We start from the raw sequence: 16,737 nt of genomic DNA, 5'->3' as shown, positions 1-16,737 counted from the left end.
TGCAATCATCTAATAAATGTACTATATTTATTAGATACAAATAATATCTAGATGTCAACATAGAGGGCGACAGTGCTCCATGTATTACCTTAATTAATTTTCAAAAATATAGAAAATGAAGTCCCTATTTTAGTCAGTGATGTTTAACGACTAAATTTCAATAAAGAAAACAAACATTATACATGAATTCATTGAATTGAAAATGTTTTTAGTTCTTCATCGAATGTCCATTCAATTCTCAATTCCGTATCATTATTGATTTGATGAGGGACAATTAATCATGCCAAACAATAATATATTGAATAATTAAACTTCTAGTTCAATATATTGTTTGTTTCAATTATACCACATATTTAGAAATCTAGTATGTTTCTCTTTAACTAAATAGAGAATTAACTATTATCACTAGTAAAATTTTATTCTACCACAGAATGTAGTATTGACTCTTCTAAAGTATGTAAACAATATTCTTTTGGAATATTGATATATACTTAGTTTTGATTACTCACAAGTAACGGAACAATATTTTTTTAAGAATTTCGATACATTTAAACTAACCATAATATTATTCTATAATATTAATATATATAAGTTTGTACTTTTTCTGGAACACAATATTGTATCCTTTAAGAGTGTTAATATGTATTACTTTTAATATTGAGTCAAGCTTCTTCAAAATCAACGACATAATATTCTTTAGAATATTGATATATATCTGGTAATGATTTGTCACGAGCAATAAAATAATATTCTTTTGGAATATTGAAATATTTAAATTAATCATAATATTTTTAAAAAATATTAGTATATATAAATTTATGCTTCCTCGGGAACACAATACCATATTTTTCAAGAATACAAATATATATTATTTTATACTTTTTGAAGAGTAATAAAATCAATATTTTTCCAAACTATAGAAATTGTAATATCATATTATTTTGAAACAAGTAATATTTTGCTAGAATATTAGTATAATATAATTTTTTTCTTTCAAAATCTACATAATATTCTTCACAAATATTAATAGAATTATAAATTGTATTTCTTCAGGAAAGCAGAACTAGAAATAAGTTCTACTCAAAAATATGATATGAAAAACGTTATATTTTTTAAAGAATAGTAATACAATATTATTGTAAATATTGTATGTATGAATTTTACATTTTGAAAAGCAACAAAATAATATATATTTTTATTGTCAATGAATACTACAATATTCTTTTGGAATATTGATTTAGATCCTTTTCAAGAATAATAGTACAATATTGTACTTGAATATTGAACGAAAATATTCCATTCAAGTAAATATTAATCTCTCATAAATTGGTATAATCAAATCGATATAAATTCGATCGAATAAATATACCACTTTGTTATGCAATTAAAAGTTACAAGAATACTAACATTTTCTTTGAGCAGAAAAGAAAAGTTCCTTTGTAAACTCAATTGGCTAGACATTTTTGTCTTTTTCTTTTTATTGAAAAAAATTTATTTTGTTTACCCTCAGTTAGATAGAAATTTGTAAGCAAAAAGAAATAATTTTCCTAATTGAGTTAGCAAGAACTTCATGCTAGTAACAGGTTATAAAATAAAGAAACAAGTCAAAGAAAATAGAAAAGTCAATAGACTTATATTTATTTCATTGAGATCTAAAGTACCATATTTATAGAGAATAATAAGAAAAATAGAGAATGTAATAGTAACAAAAACTATGATTACAGAGATCAGTTATGCTACACAATTCGGGATTAAATACAGGCTGAGGTGACATGACCTCAACCTCGATCTTACAACACATGGAGCCCGCACATACACAATCAACACCTCTACCTGTCAATTGGCAAAATCCTTACAGAATATGGTCATTCGCCCATAAGCTTATTATTTACAAGGATAATGTTTTTGGTACATTGTGGTGTTCAAAATGGACACCCGGCACCTCAGTATTGGTCGAGGTGCCGGTGGGTCCCGACGTGATAAGCACCTCGGCCAATGTCGAGATGTCGATTGTCCATTTTGAACACCATGTTGGATACTACAATGTACTACAAGCATGACTGTATTTACAATAGATTTAAAATATCGTTTCCCTTTCCAACATGATATGAGTGGTCAGATGGTGATGGAGCCAAGCCGCCTATTCGCATCTTCTGAAAAAAAATTCCCTCCAACCCAACAAGTATAAGGGGAAAAAAAGGTTCTCCTACCGTCTTTCAATCCCGAAAGACCCTCAAATTTCCGGCGCCGGAGCAACCCCACGTAGATAAAAATTATGCTTCGTATGTACATAATATCTCGCCGTAATATCCGCCTACCCAACCTCCGCCGCGCCTTATCTTCCTCCGGACGAAATTTAGAAAATTCCACCGATTCCCTGAAGAATCTGAAGAATTCACAAAATGTCCCTCTTCCTCCAGCCGTGCACCACCAGAATCATCATCCTTCCCCTCTATCCTCCTCCTCCGCTTTGCTGTCCAAAACTTCCATACTCGCGGCCCTCTCTGCCACCCTGCTGGTTGTTTCCTACACGCTTATTCCCACCCAAGATGACACCGTTTCGGGATCCAGTAACAGGAAGTCTTATTTATTGTACAAGGAAATTGAAAATGCTATTGAAAAGTCAAATGAATCGTTTAATAAGATTTTGAATAGAATGAAGCAGACGGGAACAGCGGCGTCGGTGCTCTGGCGGTCTTTAAGGTCGGTTATGTCGTCTGCCAACCATGAGGTTCGGGCAGGGTTCGAGCTTCGGGTGGCTGCATTGTTGGCCGACATTGTGGCTGCTAGCGAGAACAGGAGGGCGGCCATTGTTGAGGCAGGTGGGGGTAAGGTGGTAGATTGGTTGTTGGAGACAGTTGCCATGCCCAAAGAGGGAAATGGGGCGCAGTCTGAGTCTGCGAGGGCATTGGCGTACTTAATTGCGGATGCCAATGTGAACGAGGCCGTCTTTGCACGGCCTGATGCTGTTCCGAATTTGTTGAGGTTTATTTTCTCTGCTCAGCCCGGACGAATAAAGAACGTGAGTGCTTTGAAATTATCTCTTAGGTATTTTGCCTATTGTGAATGTGTAGCATTGATCGAATTCTGTTTTAGATAATCTTTTATCAATGATTGGTCATTTGCACCATCGTGAATGAGTAAGTGAATTGTCAAATTCTCGTTTAGCTCATTTTTTGTCACTGATTGAGCATTTGCATTGGTGATGAGGGCAGTAGGCTAGTACTAGATTTTTAAGCGATTGGTTATTGCAGCATGAACTATTCTAGGCAATGTTGATGAGGATTTTGGATGTTGTTGATCAACGTGTTTTTGGCTTTTATTGCGGTTTTGAGAAATTGGATGGGAGAAGAAGAGTGATGTTTTATTAATGTTTGTTTTGTTTGGACAGCATTACGTGAAACTGAGAAATTATCCTCGATGATGATTGTCTTTTTGGGTTAGTTTGGTTGTTAATTTATATAGCTATAGGGTCTAGTAAATATTCTACAAGAAAGTTTCAGAAATGTAATACCGTTAGTTGGATCACAGTTTGTGTTTAGCAACAATTTTTATACCAGTTTTTTTATACAGCTCATTTGTGGATATCTAGCCTTGCAAGTTGTGGGGGGGATTACTTGAATTTTTAGCAATGATTTTCAATTTTCTTTAACATTGATATACTGCATTTCTGTTCGAGCAGCAGTCCAGACGCAGTTCATTCGATGTTTCTGATTCATTGAAAGGCAGGAGCATGCTTGTGGCAGCTATTATGGATGTTGTCACCTCCAACTGTGACAGCGTGGAAAAGTTATCTGTTAAGCCCTTGCTACCCAAAAATGCTAAAATGAGAGACATTGCAGCAGCGATTGAAGTAATTGAGGATGGTGGAATGCATTGGGATGAGCAACATGGGGATGAAGATGATGATAATGGTGATCAAGGAATGAAGGGTATTGGAATCAAGGTACTTGGAGGTACCACAGTTTTAGGGCTTTCACGAACTAGTGGGTTTGTAGAGATGGAGCATTCTGATGCTCATCACTCAAGAACCGTGAAAAGTGTGCCAAAGAATCTCTTGTTTAACAAAATAAAAGAAAATTTTCCAGCTCAAACAAATCTATCTTCTGCAGTTGTTCCTGGCCTTTGGGATGATTTGCATTCTGACCATGTGGCTGTTCCATTCGCTGTATGGGCCCTAGCAAACTGGGCAATGGCATCTGAACTTAATCGTTCTCATATTCAAGAACTGGATCGGGATGGACATGCAGTCATGAGTGCTTTGATGGCACCTGAGAGATCAGTAAAATGGCATGGGAGTTTGGTAGCTAGATTGCTGTTAGAGGACCGCAATCTGCCATTAAATGATTCTGTTTCTGATTGGAGTTCCAGTCTTCTTAGCACTATTTCTCATGCGAGCAAAACCCAGGACATACCTTTGGCTCAAGTAGCTTTGTCCGCGTTACTGGTTTCTATTGAGAGATGCCCCAAATCACGTGAAGTCTTAATGAACAAGGGTCTTCATTTGATGAGAGAAAGTGCTAAACAAACATTGAAGCATAAACCTGTCCAAGAATTGCTGGCAAAAGCTATGGAATTAATTTGTTCCGGGGAACTGGTTATGTCTCTTGAAGAGAGTCAAAAATGGTCAGCCATTCTGCTTCCTTGGGTATTTGAAAAGTTCAGCTCTGACACAATCCGTTCTTCTGCAATAAATATCCTTTCACATATTCTTGAAGATTATGGGCCATCCTCTGTGCTGATATCTCAAGCATGGCTAACTATGTTGTTAACAGATGCTCTAAGCTGCAGGAAGATATCCTTAACGAAAGGAAATGCTCAGCTTACAACTGATAAAGTGAAGGTCCGTAGGTGCATTCTAGATTGAGCCCAACAATTACATAACTCTACATAATTCAGTTGTGATTACAAGTTTTACACTAGTAATCTTGTCTTTTTACTTGATTTCATGAAAGCGTCTTAATCTTTGCAGACACAAATTGATCAGTCAAATGTTGTTTCTGCCACCCAGACTACAAATCAGTTGGCAAGTGCTGTTGTCGATTTAGCAGGAACACAATTGGGGACTACTACTGACACTGATGATACATTTCCATTAGCTGATCTTCTCTCACGTGAACCTTTTGCAGGACCATTTAAGTATCTTAGAAAAGACAAAGCGCCAAAGATTAGTGCTGCAGATTCTGCATTGGCCACTTTAAAAGGGATTAAAGCACTAACGGAAATATGTGCTGAAGATTTTCTCTGTCAAGAAAAAATTGCTGATTTTGGAGTCCTGTGTTTACTTAAACGCCTTTTGTTGGAAGATGATTATGAGCAACTAGCTGCAATTGAAACATATGATGCATCAAGAGCCCAGGAAGCACAGGATCCAGTGCCATCTGGCCCTGGTGAGTCATCTGGGGTTGACACTCGTAGTCCATCCAATTTACGTGTTCCTGCTACTGCTCACATTCGTAGACATGTAGCTCGGCTGCTTACTGTTCTTTCAGTTCTTCCGAAGGTCCAGAAAGAAATTGTAGCAGATGAATATATGTGCAAGTGGCTTGAGGAATGTGCTAAAGGACAGATTCCAGGTTGTGCTGACCCTAAAATTCAGAGTTATGCTAGGGCAACATTATTAAATGCATTTTGTTGTGATGGAGCTGGTGGAAATCCTGAAAATGAGGATGTTCCTGATGGGAGTTCTTTGATCAAGAAGAATACTTGCAATAAATATGCTGACATGATATTTTTAATTAATCCTGAATTGCCACATTGGAAGTGTATGGAAAAAAGAATGCCAAACTCTACTGATAAATCATCTCGAGGTGATGATGATTTTGCTGAGAGGAAGAATGAATCTTCAGTTGATGATAGCTCTCCTGCTTCAACATCTGGATTTAAAAGCAACTCAGATACGGTGTTTCCTCCACTGGACATTGTCTTTGTCCATGGTCTGCGTGGGGGTCCCTTCAAATCTTGGCGGTTATCTGAGGACAAGTCATCAACAAAGTCTGGCCTTGTAGAGAAGATTGATCAAGAGGCCGGGAAACAAGGAACATTTTGGCCCGGGGAATGGCTTTCAGTTGACTTTCCTCATGCTCGCCTGTTTAGTCTCAAATACAAGGTTAGCATTGTAACAACCCAATTTCTTGAAAAGGACTCAAGTGTTACCAGCCCTTGTTTGAGCCCCATTCTTTTGATGAGAATGAATTTTTGAATAGTGTATTGACGGAAAATATGTGATTAAAAATAAGGAAAAGTTTTTGAATTTGCATGTAATATTATCTTATTGAAGAATGTGTGGTTGAAATGATGTCAAAATATTGTTTAAGAATGTATTTTTTCAAAGAATGGGAATCAAACAGGGGCTTAATCAGAAAATAACATTTTAAATACAAAAAAAATATAACAACCATGTATTTATCAATAAAAATGTCTTTCAAGATAAAATAAAATAAAAAGAACATTTATTCCCTAACAGTAACCAATTATTTACAATCTTCTGAGAATATAAATCCCCCTTTTTAAAATAAAAAGATTTTGCTATCACCGACCGATTTTCAATTCCGAACTCTCGATCTCTAATTACCTGAAACGGAGGGAAAAACTTAAAGGGTGAGATTTAAAAAAATCTCAATAAGTGTGTGCAGTGAATAAGTAATTTGCATTTAAACTAAGAAAAAGGGTATTTCATATCATGCATATAGGAGACATGTGAACTACTCCGAGCGTAGGTGGTAGTAATTCCTGTGCGTAATGCTACTAATCTCTTGCACTCTTATCATAAACATATATGGCCTATAAAACGAATTCCAAAATTTGAAGTACAAAATACAAGTTCACATAAAGCACATGCAATATCACTTACTTCGTAACTTGAATGGAATTTGATAAATGAGCGAAGTATTCAACTATTAAGAGCCCACTAATGAATTCTTGTGTGTGTAGGACAATTGAAATGACTTTTGGTATGTGAGAAAGATGAATGCTGTGAGTGTATCTGTGAAAATAGTTAAATATTGTCATGGATGGAATTATTTCTACTTTGCTCGGATTTACCTCTATTCCTTGGGCTGTAACTACATGTCCAAGGAATACAACTCGTTCTAGTCAAAATTCGCACTTCTTAAATTTGGCATAAAGTTTCTCCCTTTTTAAAGTTTCCAATACAACCTTCAAATGTTCCTCATGCTCTTCTTCAGTCTTTGAATAGATCAAAATATCATCAATGATTACAATGACAAACTGATCTAGGTATTCATGGAAGACGCGATTTATTAAGTCTATGAACACTCTAGGAGCATTAGTTAGGCCAAATGGCATGACTAAGAACTCGGAGTGACCATACCGAATTCTAAAGGCTGTCTTTGGGATATCAGTAGATTTAAGCATCAACTAGTGGTATCTTGACCTCAAGTCGACTTTTGAAAATACCCTTGCACCACGTAATTGGCGAACAAGTCCTCAATCTTGGGAAGTGGATACTTATTCTTAATAGTAATTCTATTTGACTCTCTGTAGTTAATGCAAATTCGCATTGACCTGTCTTTCTTCTTGACAAATAACACTGGTGCCCCTCATGGAGATACACTGGGTTGGATGAATCCCTTTTCCAACAATTCTTCTATTTGTGATTTCAACTCCACTAACTTCTTTGGTGCCATCTTGTAAGGAGCTTCGGAAATAGGTGCAGAGCCTGGAGTTAAATCAATAGTGAACTCCACTTCCCGTTCAGGAGGCATCCTAGGTAAATCCTTTGGAAAAACTTTTGGGAATTCCTTTACTATCTTGACATCTCCTACTGTCAATGCTTTATCTCTCTTCGCCAATACTAACATTAAGAACCCTATACACCCCTTTGACCTTAAGAATCTTTGGGCTTTCAATGCAGAAATAACTCATGGTATGGGCTTTGTCTTGGTCATTGAAAGTCCAAGTTCTATTTCTCTAGGCCATTTAAAGACCACTTCCCTCTCAAAGCATAAAATTGTTGCATAATTTTTAGAAAGCCAATCCATCCTTAGGATTACGTCGGATTCATGTATATCCAAAACATATAAGCTTGTTTCCAAAGTCCTATCATTAATTTCTACCTGAGCTGTCCTTACAATGCGATTTGTGCTAAGTACATCTCCTGAGGGGATGGCAACCTCTAAAGGTGTATGTGTAAGTTCTCCAATAACATTTAATGTACAAATAAATTTTGGAGATATGAACGAATGACTAGAGCCAGAATCTATCAAAATATAAGTAGGTGTGCCGGATATAAGGATGTTACCTGCCCCGACATTACGGTCTTGATCCTCTTCATGTTCAGTAAAGGCGAAAACCCTAGCTTGTCCTCTAGGTGGGTTTCCTGCTTTTTGTTGCTGCTTTTGCTTTTTGGGGCAAAACTTTATTATGTCCCGTGTCTCGCCATAGTTGTAGCACGTATTAATCCCCGTACGACATATCCCAGGATGGTGTTTCTGACATTCTCCACAGATGGGAGCTCTCGATAATTGCTTGAAGTTGGCCCCCTCATTTGCTCCTCTTTACGAAGTTCTGCATTTCTTTGCCCTTGTTGTCTTGCAATTTACGCTTCTCTGAGGGTGCAGGCTGCTACTGTTTGTAGTGCTGTTGGAGCTTCCTTTGAAATTAACTAGTTGTGCCTTTGCTAGCATTTGGTGGAATGTACCTAACTCAAAAGGTGACCACTGCCTGTCGGAGGTCATCACACAAACTTTGTTCGAAGCATCTAGCTTTCTTTTCCTCCATGTTGACTAAGAGTGGAGCATAGGGAGATAATTATTTAAGCTTCCTTTCATATTCTGCTAGTGTTAAGTTTCCCTATCTAAAAATTAGGAATTTAGCTTCCTTCTGGCCCCTGTTTGATCCCCATTGCCTGAAAATGAAAATGAGGAGAATAGTATTTTTAGAAAAATGAGTGGTTGAAAAAAAAGGAAAAGGTTTCGATTTACATGTAATATTATTTTATGAAAGATTGTGTGGTTGAAAATAGTAGAGAGAAAAATGGAATGTAATGTAATTTAATTTAATGAGGATCAAACAGAGGCCTGGTTTCAAATATTGGTGGGGAAGTATTTCTGCAAGAATAATTCTTTAAATTCATTCCACGTGAAGCCTTGTCCAGTTGCTGTGGACCTGTAGGTCATTTCCCACTAATGTCTTGCTTGTTTATCTAGCATAAAGGTTGCACAAATTACCTTCCGATTTTCGGGGCACTTAACAAGTTCTAAAATCCATTCCTGCTTGCAGTCCACTCTTCTGCTGCTAATGGATCTGTGCCTCCCTCAAAGCTAGGGATTGCAACTTGCGATATTGTTCCACTATTGCAGCCACACTCCTCCCTGCAGGTGGTGTTGCAACAGGTGGTGTGGCTAGTGGTGTCATGTTACGCATCACTTGCAAAAACTGTATAAATTGGTTGCTTTGGTTGTTGTGGTCGTTGTTCGTTTCAGTAGCCCCGGCCTGGGGTTGTCCATTCCTATCGTTTGAGTTTCTAGAGCGGATTGCCATGGCTTTAATAAAATGTAAACATAGAATTGCTTAACCACTAGATTAAGAATGAAAAATAAGGGGAATATATATCTATTGCAAATTTTATGTCGTTCAATCTCAATAACTTGCATAAACCAAATGGATTTCATGGTACCAATACAATACATCCACTTATTCAAGCAAATATTACTTCAAATATGACAGTCATATAGAATTTCCTATCTAAAAATTTCCCCCAGCGCTTTCATCTCGGTCTGCCTCTGAATTCACCCCAGGGTTGTGCCCAAAGTTCTCCTTGGAATATGATGCAAGGTGATACAGAAAGTCTTCTTTGGTATCTTCCCTTACCGCTTCCCCGATAATGTTACCCCTATTGTCAACTGTCGGTACACCTGGAAAGTGGCCAATGTTAGGTGGGCTACGTGGACGGAGACGATTTCGCTCGTATCCCAACGGCCTATCGATACTCCTAGTATCCTCAGTGTTGATTATCCACCTGTCCCTCAAACATAAAATCAATACGACGGAAGAGGCTTGGTACTCAAACATTTCTTCAAGACTCTCAAGAAACTGTCTCCAATATGGGCTAAGTGTTCTGTGTAGATGATAAACAATCTCATCTCTATGAAAATCATGTCCATTTCTTCCTGCCCTCTGATTATTCGTTCTATAGCGTCTAAATGCTCCAACAAGTTGTGGTTCGGATTCCTCACATATGTCCTATGCAATCTCAGGAACATTTCACACCTGCGGGCCTGGTCTCTAGTCAGTTGCGTGCGTCTATTAACCATTTAAGGAAATAAATTTATAATCACTTATTCAGTTTAAACCAATGGTTAAGCACATTGTTTCATGACTAAACACATTCCATAAATCATAATGGCACTTCCTAGTTGAAGGAGTTTCTATATGTGTACGTTCCTAGCTTGTATTCTTTTAGTATTTAAATATTTCTGGCTTAATAATTAGAAATCTTGAAGTTTAACGCCTACACTAAAAAATTTAGGCACATATAAAGAGAAGTTCGTATGTAAATAAGCACACTTTTCATAAATAAATCAAGTTCCAATTTACTTGTAATTTAATACAGATTTGTCCACATAATTGTTAATTGACTTATAATCTTTCATAAAATTGCAAACTTTAAACATAGAACCAAAAAACAAAAAAAAAACCATGTTAAGCCCTATCATAACAGAATCATCATCATATGAAGTTTGTATATATATATATATATATATATATATATATATATATATATATATATATATAGACACACACACACATATATACCTGATTCAAGTGCATTGGAGCTTGAAACGTGGCATTGTGTGGTGGCATTCATATTAAAACCTGATTTATTTATTTATTTATTATTATTATTTTTTTTTTTTGAAACAATGACTTCGGTCATTGTTCACGTCATGAACAATGATTTCGTGATGGATTTTTATTTTTTTTTAAAAGAATAGTGACCTGAGTCACTATTCACATCTTCATGTCATGAACAATGGTGGGAATATTTATTACTGTTTCTTTTTTTTTATCTACAGGAACGTAAACCTTACTCTGGTACCATTTGTAACAACCTAATTTCTTGACTTTCTCTCCAAACTCCCAATCTCTAATTACCTAAGAGGGATGGAAAAACTTAAAGAGTGAGATTTAAGAAACGATTAATCTTGTTATACATTACATTGTACATAAGGGTGTCCATCGGCACCTCGGCATTAGCCGAGGAAGCCTGTGGACCCGTGCATGGGACCGAGGCGCCGGGTGTCCATAATGGACACTCTTATGTACAATGTGATGTACATGTAGTATCTTCCTTTAAGAAAATTTTGAAAATCTTTTTATTTTAAAAAGGGGATTTCATATTCTCAAAAAATTTTAAATAATTGGTTACTGTTTGGGAATAAATGTTCTTTTTATTTTATTTTATCTTGAAAGACATTTTAAATACAAAAAGAAATAGAACAACCATTTATTTATTAATAAAAATGTTTTTCAAAATAAAATAAAAAAAAAACATTTATTCCCAAACAATAACCAATTATTTAAAATCTTTTGAGAATGTGAAATCCCCTTTTTAAAATAAAAAGATTCTGCCACCAGTTCCAAACTCCCAATCTCTAATTACCTAAAAGGGAGGGAAAAACTTAAAGGATGAGATTTAAGAAAATCTCAATGAGTTTGTGCAGTGAACAAGTAATTTGCATTTAAACTAAGGAAAATGGGATTTCATATCATACATATAGGAGACATAAGAACTACTCCGAACATAGGTGGTAGTAATTCCTGTACATAGCGCTATTAAACTTCGGCCCTCTTATCATAAACATATATGGCCCATAAAATGAATTCCAAAATTTAAAGTACAAAATACAAGTTCACATAAAACACATGCAACATCACTTACCTCGTAACTTGAATGGAATTTGATAAAATGAGTGTGAAGTATTCAACTACTAAAAGCCCACTTATGAATTATTGTGTGTGTAGGACAACTGAAATGACTTTTGGTTTGTGAGAAAGGTGAATGCCATAAGTGTGTGTGTGAAAATAGTTAAATATTGTCATGGATGGAAGAATGGAATCTTTCCTTATGTGAAAATAGAATTTTCCCTTATTGGCTCCATATTTATGACATTTATGATGATTCATACTATACTCTTGCACAATTAACATATATTCATACCTATAATTTTGGTAATTACCTAAACTACTTAAGTTATGTATAGATCCCTAAATTATATAAACCAAACAATTTTGTCCTTAGATATTCAACTCCTCACTATAAGGTCCTAATTTCTAATATTAACGACTATAACGAATTTTCGGGGTGTTACAAGCATGGTTTGGTCTTTTCTATTCTATGACATTGCAGAACACTTCACATCCCATTATCTAATAATTTGAAGTTTGAAATGATCTGCTTCTATTTCAAAATGAAACCAGATAAAATTCTAATTACTGGTGTATGAATTAAGAGGTCTTCAGTGGATTTTTTTTTTTTACCTTTTCTCATATTGTCATTTCTGATCTACTGCTCAATACAGACAAATCTTACTCAGTGGTCCGGCGCAAGTCTTCCTCTACAGGTTTGTAAATCTTTTAACTCACTAATACATGTTAGATGTTCCTTCGGGAGTTAAAACTCATGATTTTTGTGTGCTTAACACCAGAATACATTTTGCCCTTATTATATACGAATTTTGATGACCTTATCCTCAGATAGACCCTCGAGTAGTGTAGAGTGGACTCACTGTTAGCTTGGTCTTTGTATCTACAGAGTTTTGTTATCATGTCAAGATATGTATGTTTTAAACTCTTGACTACTTTTATATTGAATATATTTCCATTTTCCTTACAAAGACCATTATTTGCAGAGTGCACCACTATACTTGAGATGTTCTAAGCTAGTTGATTGATTTTCCAATTATCCAGTAGTGTTCCATAATTATTTTCTATTAATAAGTTTTTAGATCGTTAACTGAGGCAGCACTGTAGATTATAGTTGTTTTGGAACATTTTAGAAGAAGTATGTATAGGACCTCATTGTTACTCTTTACTTTTCTTGTTTCTTTCCCCTTTTATTTTGAACAATGCATTTTGTTGAACCACTTGATGTTTTGAAGTGCTTCTGTTTGGCGCATTTTACTTGATGCTATATGGTTTTTGTAGATACATTATTTTTCCACTTCAATATAAATTTTGCAGGAAGTAAGCTCCATGCTGTTAGAGAAACTTGTTGCTGCAGGCATTGGTGATCGGCCTGTCATCTTTGTAACACATAGGCAAGACAACATGCTAACTCTTGGCTATGCTCGTTTTCTTGAATTTCACTGCAATGCACATTGGAGAATCAATTAATTGCAAAACATGGGGCTGATGCTTAATATTTGTTACCTAACTTTACAGAGGCAGCTGATTTATGTAGGGCTGAATGAAATAATGACTGTAAAGTCTCATGTAGAAAAGTTAGTATGGGATTAAGCTGTTACAGATAGAAAAAAAGAATTCTGCATTTTGCATGGGAATAGAACTTGATTTGTACTTTGACATTGTATATATCTTACAAGCTTGTTTGCACTAAAGCATGCTTCACAAAATGCTAAACCCGTGAGTTTTAATCTTTTCAAAACATCAATATGTTCCAATCACAGATCTCGGATGAAAATAAGTTGATTGGACAGTAACATGACATATCATGATGTATGACCACCAAAATAACAAAAAGATCTCCACTGATCACATGAAATTTTTTCCCCTTTTTCATGGTATATCTATTTGTTGGCTATCTTATAAGCATTTGCAGTCTAAATGAATTAAGATTTAACTAATATAATAGTTGGCGTCCATCCTGCAGCATGGGAGGCCTGGTTGTCAAGCAGATGTTGTATCAAGCAAAAGCAGAAAACAAGAGTAACTTTGTTAACAATACTGTAGGAGTTGTATGTTTCATCCTTCCTAATGAAAACACATATGCCTGTTTAACCTTGGCATAAGTTCTGTACTTATATTTTCTTTAAAAATTCTTTGCTTCTTTCAGGTATTCTATAGCTGTCCGCATTTTGGCAGCAAACTTGCGGACGTGCCTTGGCGCATGGGTCTTGTGTTACGGCCCGCACCTTCTGTAAGTGTTAGACATTCATATATTGAATCCTATTTCCATTGTTTCCATTCTTCTTCCAAACTGTGCTTGAATTGTTGCTTTCCAATTGACAATTACAAGGCATATAAAGTTCATACTGATAGCAGTTTGTTCTGCTATGGCCAGATAGGAGAACTAAGAAGTGGATCGCCTAGGTTACTGGAGCTTAATGATTTACTCCGTCGTCTTCACAAGAAAAAGATGCTTGAGGTTCTCAGTTTTTGTGAGGTAGCGTAATCATGTTATGTGAATTGTTGAATTCTTCCAAGTGTGTGCAAATTGGGATTTTGACTTCCCTTTGACATTTCAACAGACCAAGGTAACTCCAATTGTGGAAGGCTATGGAGGTTGGGCCTTTCGAATGGAGATTGTACCCATGGAGTCAGCATATCCTGGATTTGGTCAACTTGTTGTAAGTTTTCTGGACTTTGATACTCTAAATAAAATTATCTCCTAAGTCCAGTATATAGTGCTTGACATCTCTCTGTCTCTATCTTAAAAATCTGTGGTCAAGTGCATATGATGTTGGGCATTATTAATTTATTGTAAATGAGATATACCACTTCTCGAGGTTTTAAAAATATACTATTTGTTATATGGTTGAGCCCTTTGGGTGGGATACGGAAACTGTGGAGCCCAGTCGTATTTAAGGACATGCAGGTTTTGGTGAAAATGCAATTTCCATGGGTATATTCTTTACTAGAGATTGCATGAATTTTTCTGGCGTAGTTGACCAGCAGGAGATTATTGATATCATGTTTGTGAAAAGAAGAATGAAAAGTATGAACAGCTTGCTTTAAACTATTTTGGGTCATGACCATGAAGGATATACCAGGACTATTCTACAACGACACTAGTGACCTCAATCTCCGTCGGAGAAACTATTTTTTGTGGTGCATGTTCATGGCCTTTAGGACATGCAGCACTAGGTTGTATTGCATGGGACAGAGGAATAGATTTTTTTTCCTCAACCTTGTCCAATACCGTACAATCTTATATGGCAAACATGTTGTAAATCCATTCATTTGTTGTCTCGACACAGGTGTTGGATTCAACAGACCATGTAAATTCTTGCAAGCCTTTGAGCCGTGCTGATCCTTCCTATAAAGATACGTTAGAGTTTTTGCAAAAGCTGAAAGCACATTATACATGAAAAGATTGTGTACATTATACATGAAAAAGATTATGTATATTATACGTGTAAAGATTGTGTATATAAGTAGATTACTTATAGCCAGTTAGCCAGCTTCCAGAATCGGGGTATTGATGCTTTGGGTCGACGTTGGAGGCCCCCATTCTTCTAGATACAATATTAAAGAGTCCCTTACATAGAGTTGTAGATGCTGCTCACCATTCTTGAGGCCAAGGATCGAACCGTCATACCAGGATTTGCAATCCGATACATTATGTGCTGCTACCTCAGTTGCCAAAGTGAAACAATTGTTCTTCCTTCTTTGGCCTGGTCCCTACTTTTAGAAAGTGCTTCTTAATACTCAAGGAATGCCATCAGAAAGTCGTACAAATAGAGGCTCGTATTTTCAGCAACTCTGCTGATCAATATGCTGAAACTTTAGGCTACTTGGAGAACTATTGACATGTTACATAGTTGTATACTGATACAATTTGTATGTTCACATCCCCTGCATGACTGAGGGATCAAATTATTGATTGAAGAAGGCCCTCTTTTAATCTATTTTCAGCCTTCAAACTGATTTTGTAGTTTTGAAGAGGTTGTTTGGGGGATGGTTGTAAATATGTTGTATTGACATTTGTATATATTTTGAGATAAATGTTCAGTTGTAATATATTTTGAGATTTTATGGTCCAGTGTTCTAATAAGAAAATTTTATTCCTCTAAGAGCCTAGACAATCATATGAAGGATGTTTTATACAATTTGGGGAGTCGATAAGCTCTTTTATTTAGACTCAATGATTTTGCTGAAGGGAGACCATCGAAAAGTTAGTGAACATCATGAATATTTTGGCATTGGGATTGCTATTTGACCCATTTCATCAAGATAAACAAGACGTACATTATCATAAGTCGTCCTTGCCAAGAAAAAGGTAAATCATAAATCTACGGTCAAAACGTGCCAAAATTTGCTTGTGTGGACGCGATTGTGCCTGACATTTATTGTCCACATAGTTATTACGGAAAACGAGGTCAACACCATTTAATATTGTTTAATTCTTTTCAGTAGGTGGTTTGTTTTAGAAGCTATTTTTTTAAATAGTTAAATTTGGAGACACAATTATTACATACGACCAATATGTTGTTTATTTTGAGTTACAAAAATGTAATGAGATCAAACTTATAAGTACACAAACATGTGCTTTTTATATTAATCATAAGGAACTTTTTTTCTTATCCATCAAACATCATCTTATCCTTGATATGAGTTTTTATTTCCTATATTTATCTATAAACAAGGGGTTTGGCATTGATCTCTATTTCCTCTATCGATTGAAAGAATTTATACAAATGATGGAGATGTCCGAATATTTCCTCCACTATTACAAAAGCCAATGCAGAAGAATTTGGAACTTAAGAATACAATTCAATTACAAGATGCATAAAAAATAAACAACTAACTATC

General features: G+C 35.7%; 1 protein-coding gene across 5 annotated transcripts; it reads left to right on the top strand.

Moving 5' to 3' along the window:
* The first annotated feature begins 2,111 nt into the window (after positions 1 to 2,111).
* LOC111394488 lies at positions 2,112 to 15,967 on the top strand. 5 transcript variants are annotated; one of them, XM_023020336.1, is made up of 10 exons: positions 2,113 to 3,022; positions 3,686 to 4,843; positions 4,973 to 6,109; positions 12,546 to 12,587; positions 13,207 to 13,283; positions 13,856 to 13,940; positions 14,039 to 14,122; positions 14,267 to 14,368; positions 14,454 to 14,552; positions 15,183 to 15,967. In XM_023020336.1, the coding sequence occupies exons 1-10, from the start codon at positions 2,276 to 2,278 to the stop codon at positions 15,291 to 15,293; spliced, it is 3,642 nt and encodes a 1,213-aa protein (XP_022876104.1). In that variant the 5' UTR covers positions 2,113 to 2,275; the 3' UTR covers positions 15,294 to 15,967. The 5 variants fall into 5 exon arrangements, 3 of the variants coding, with proteins under 3 accessions (XP_022876104.1, XP_022876105.1, XP_022876102.1); XM_023020337.1 differs by having other exon boundaries at positions 3,683 to 4,843; positions 13,856 to 13,931; XM_023020334.1 differs by having other exon boundaries at positions 2,114 to 3,022; positions 3,683 to 4,843.
* The last annotated feature ends 770 nt before the right edge of the window (positions 15,968 to 16,737 follow it).

Source organism: Olea europaea, chromosome 5 (genome assembly GCF_002742605.1).
Source record: "Olea europaea var. sylvestris chromosome 5, O_europaea_v1, whole genome shotgun sequence".
NCBI classification, from domain to species: domain Eukaryota; kingdom Viridiplantae; phylum Streptophyta; class Magnoliopsida; order Lamiales; family Oleaceae; genus Olea; species Olea europaea.
This window is presented reverse-complemented; position numbering and strand designations above follow the sequence as displayed.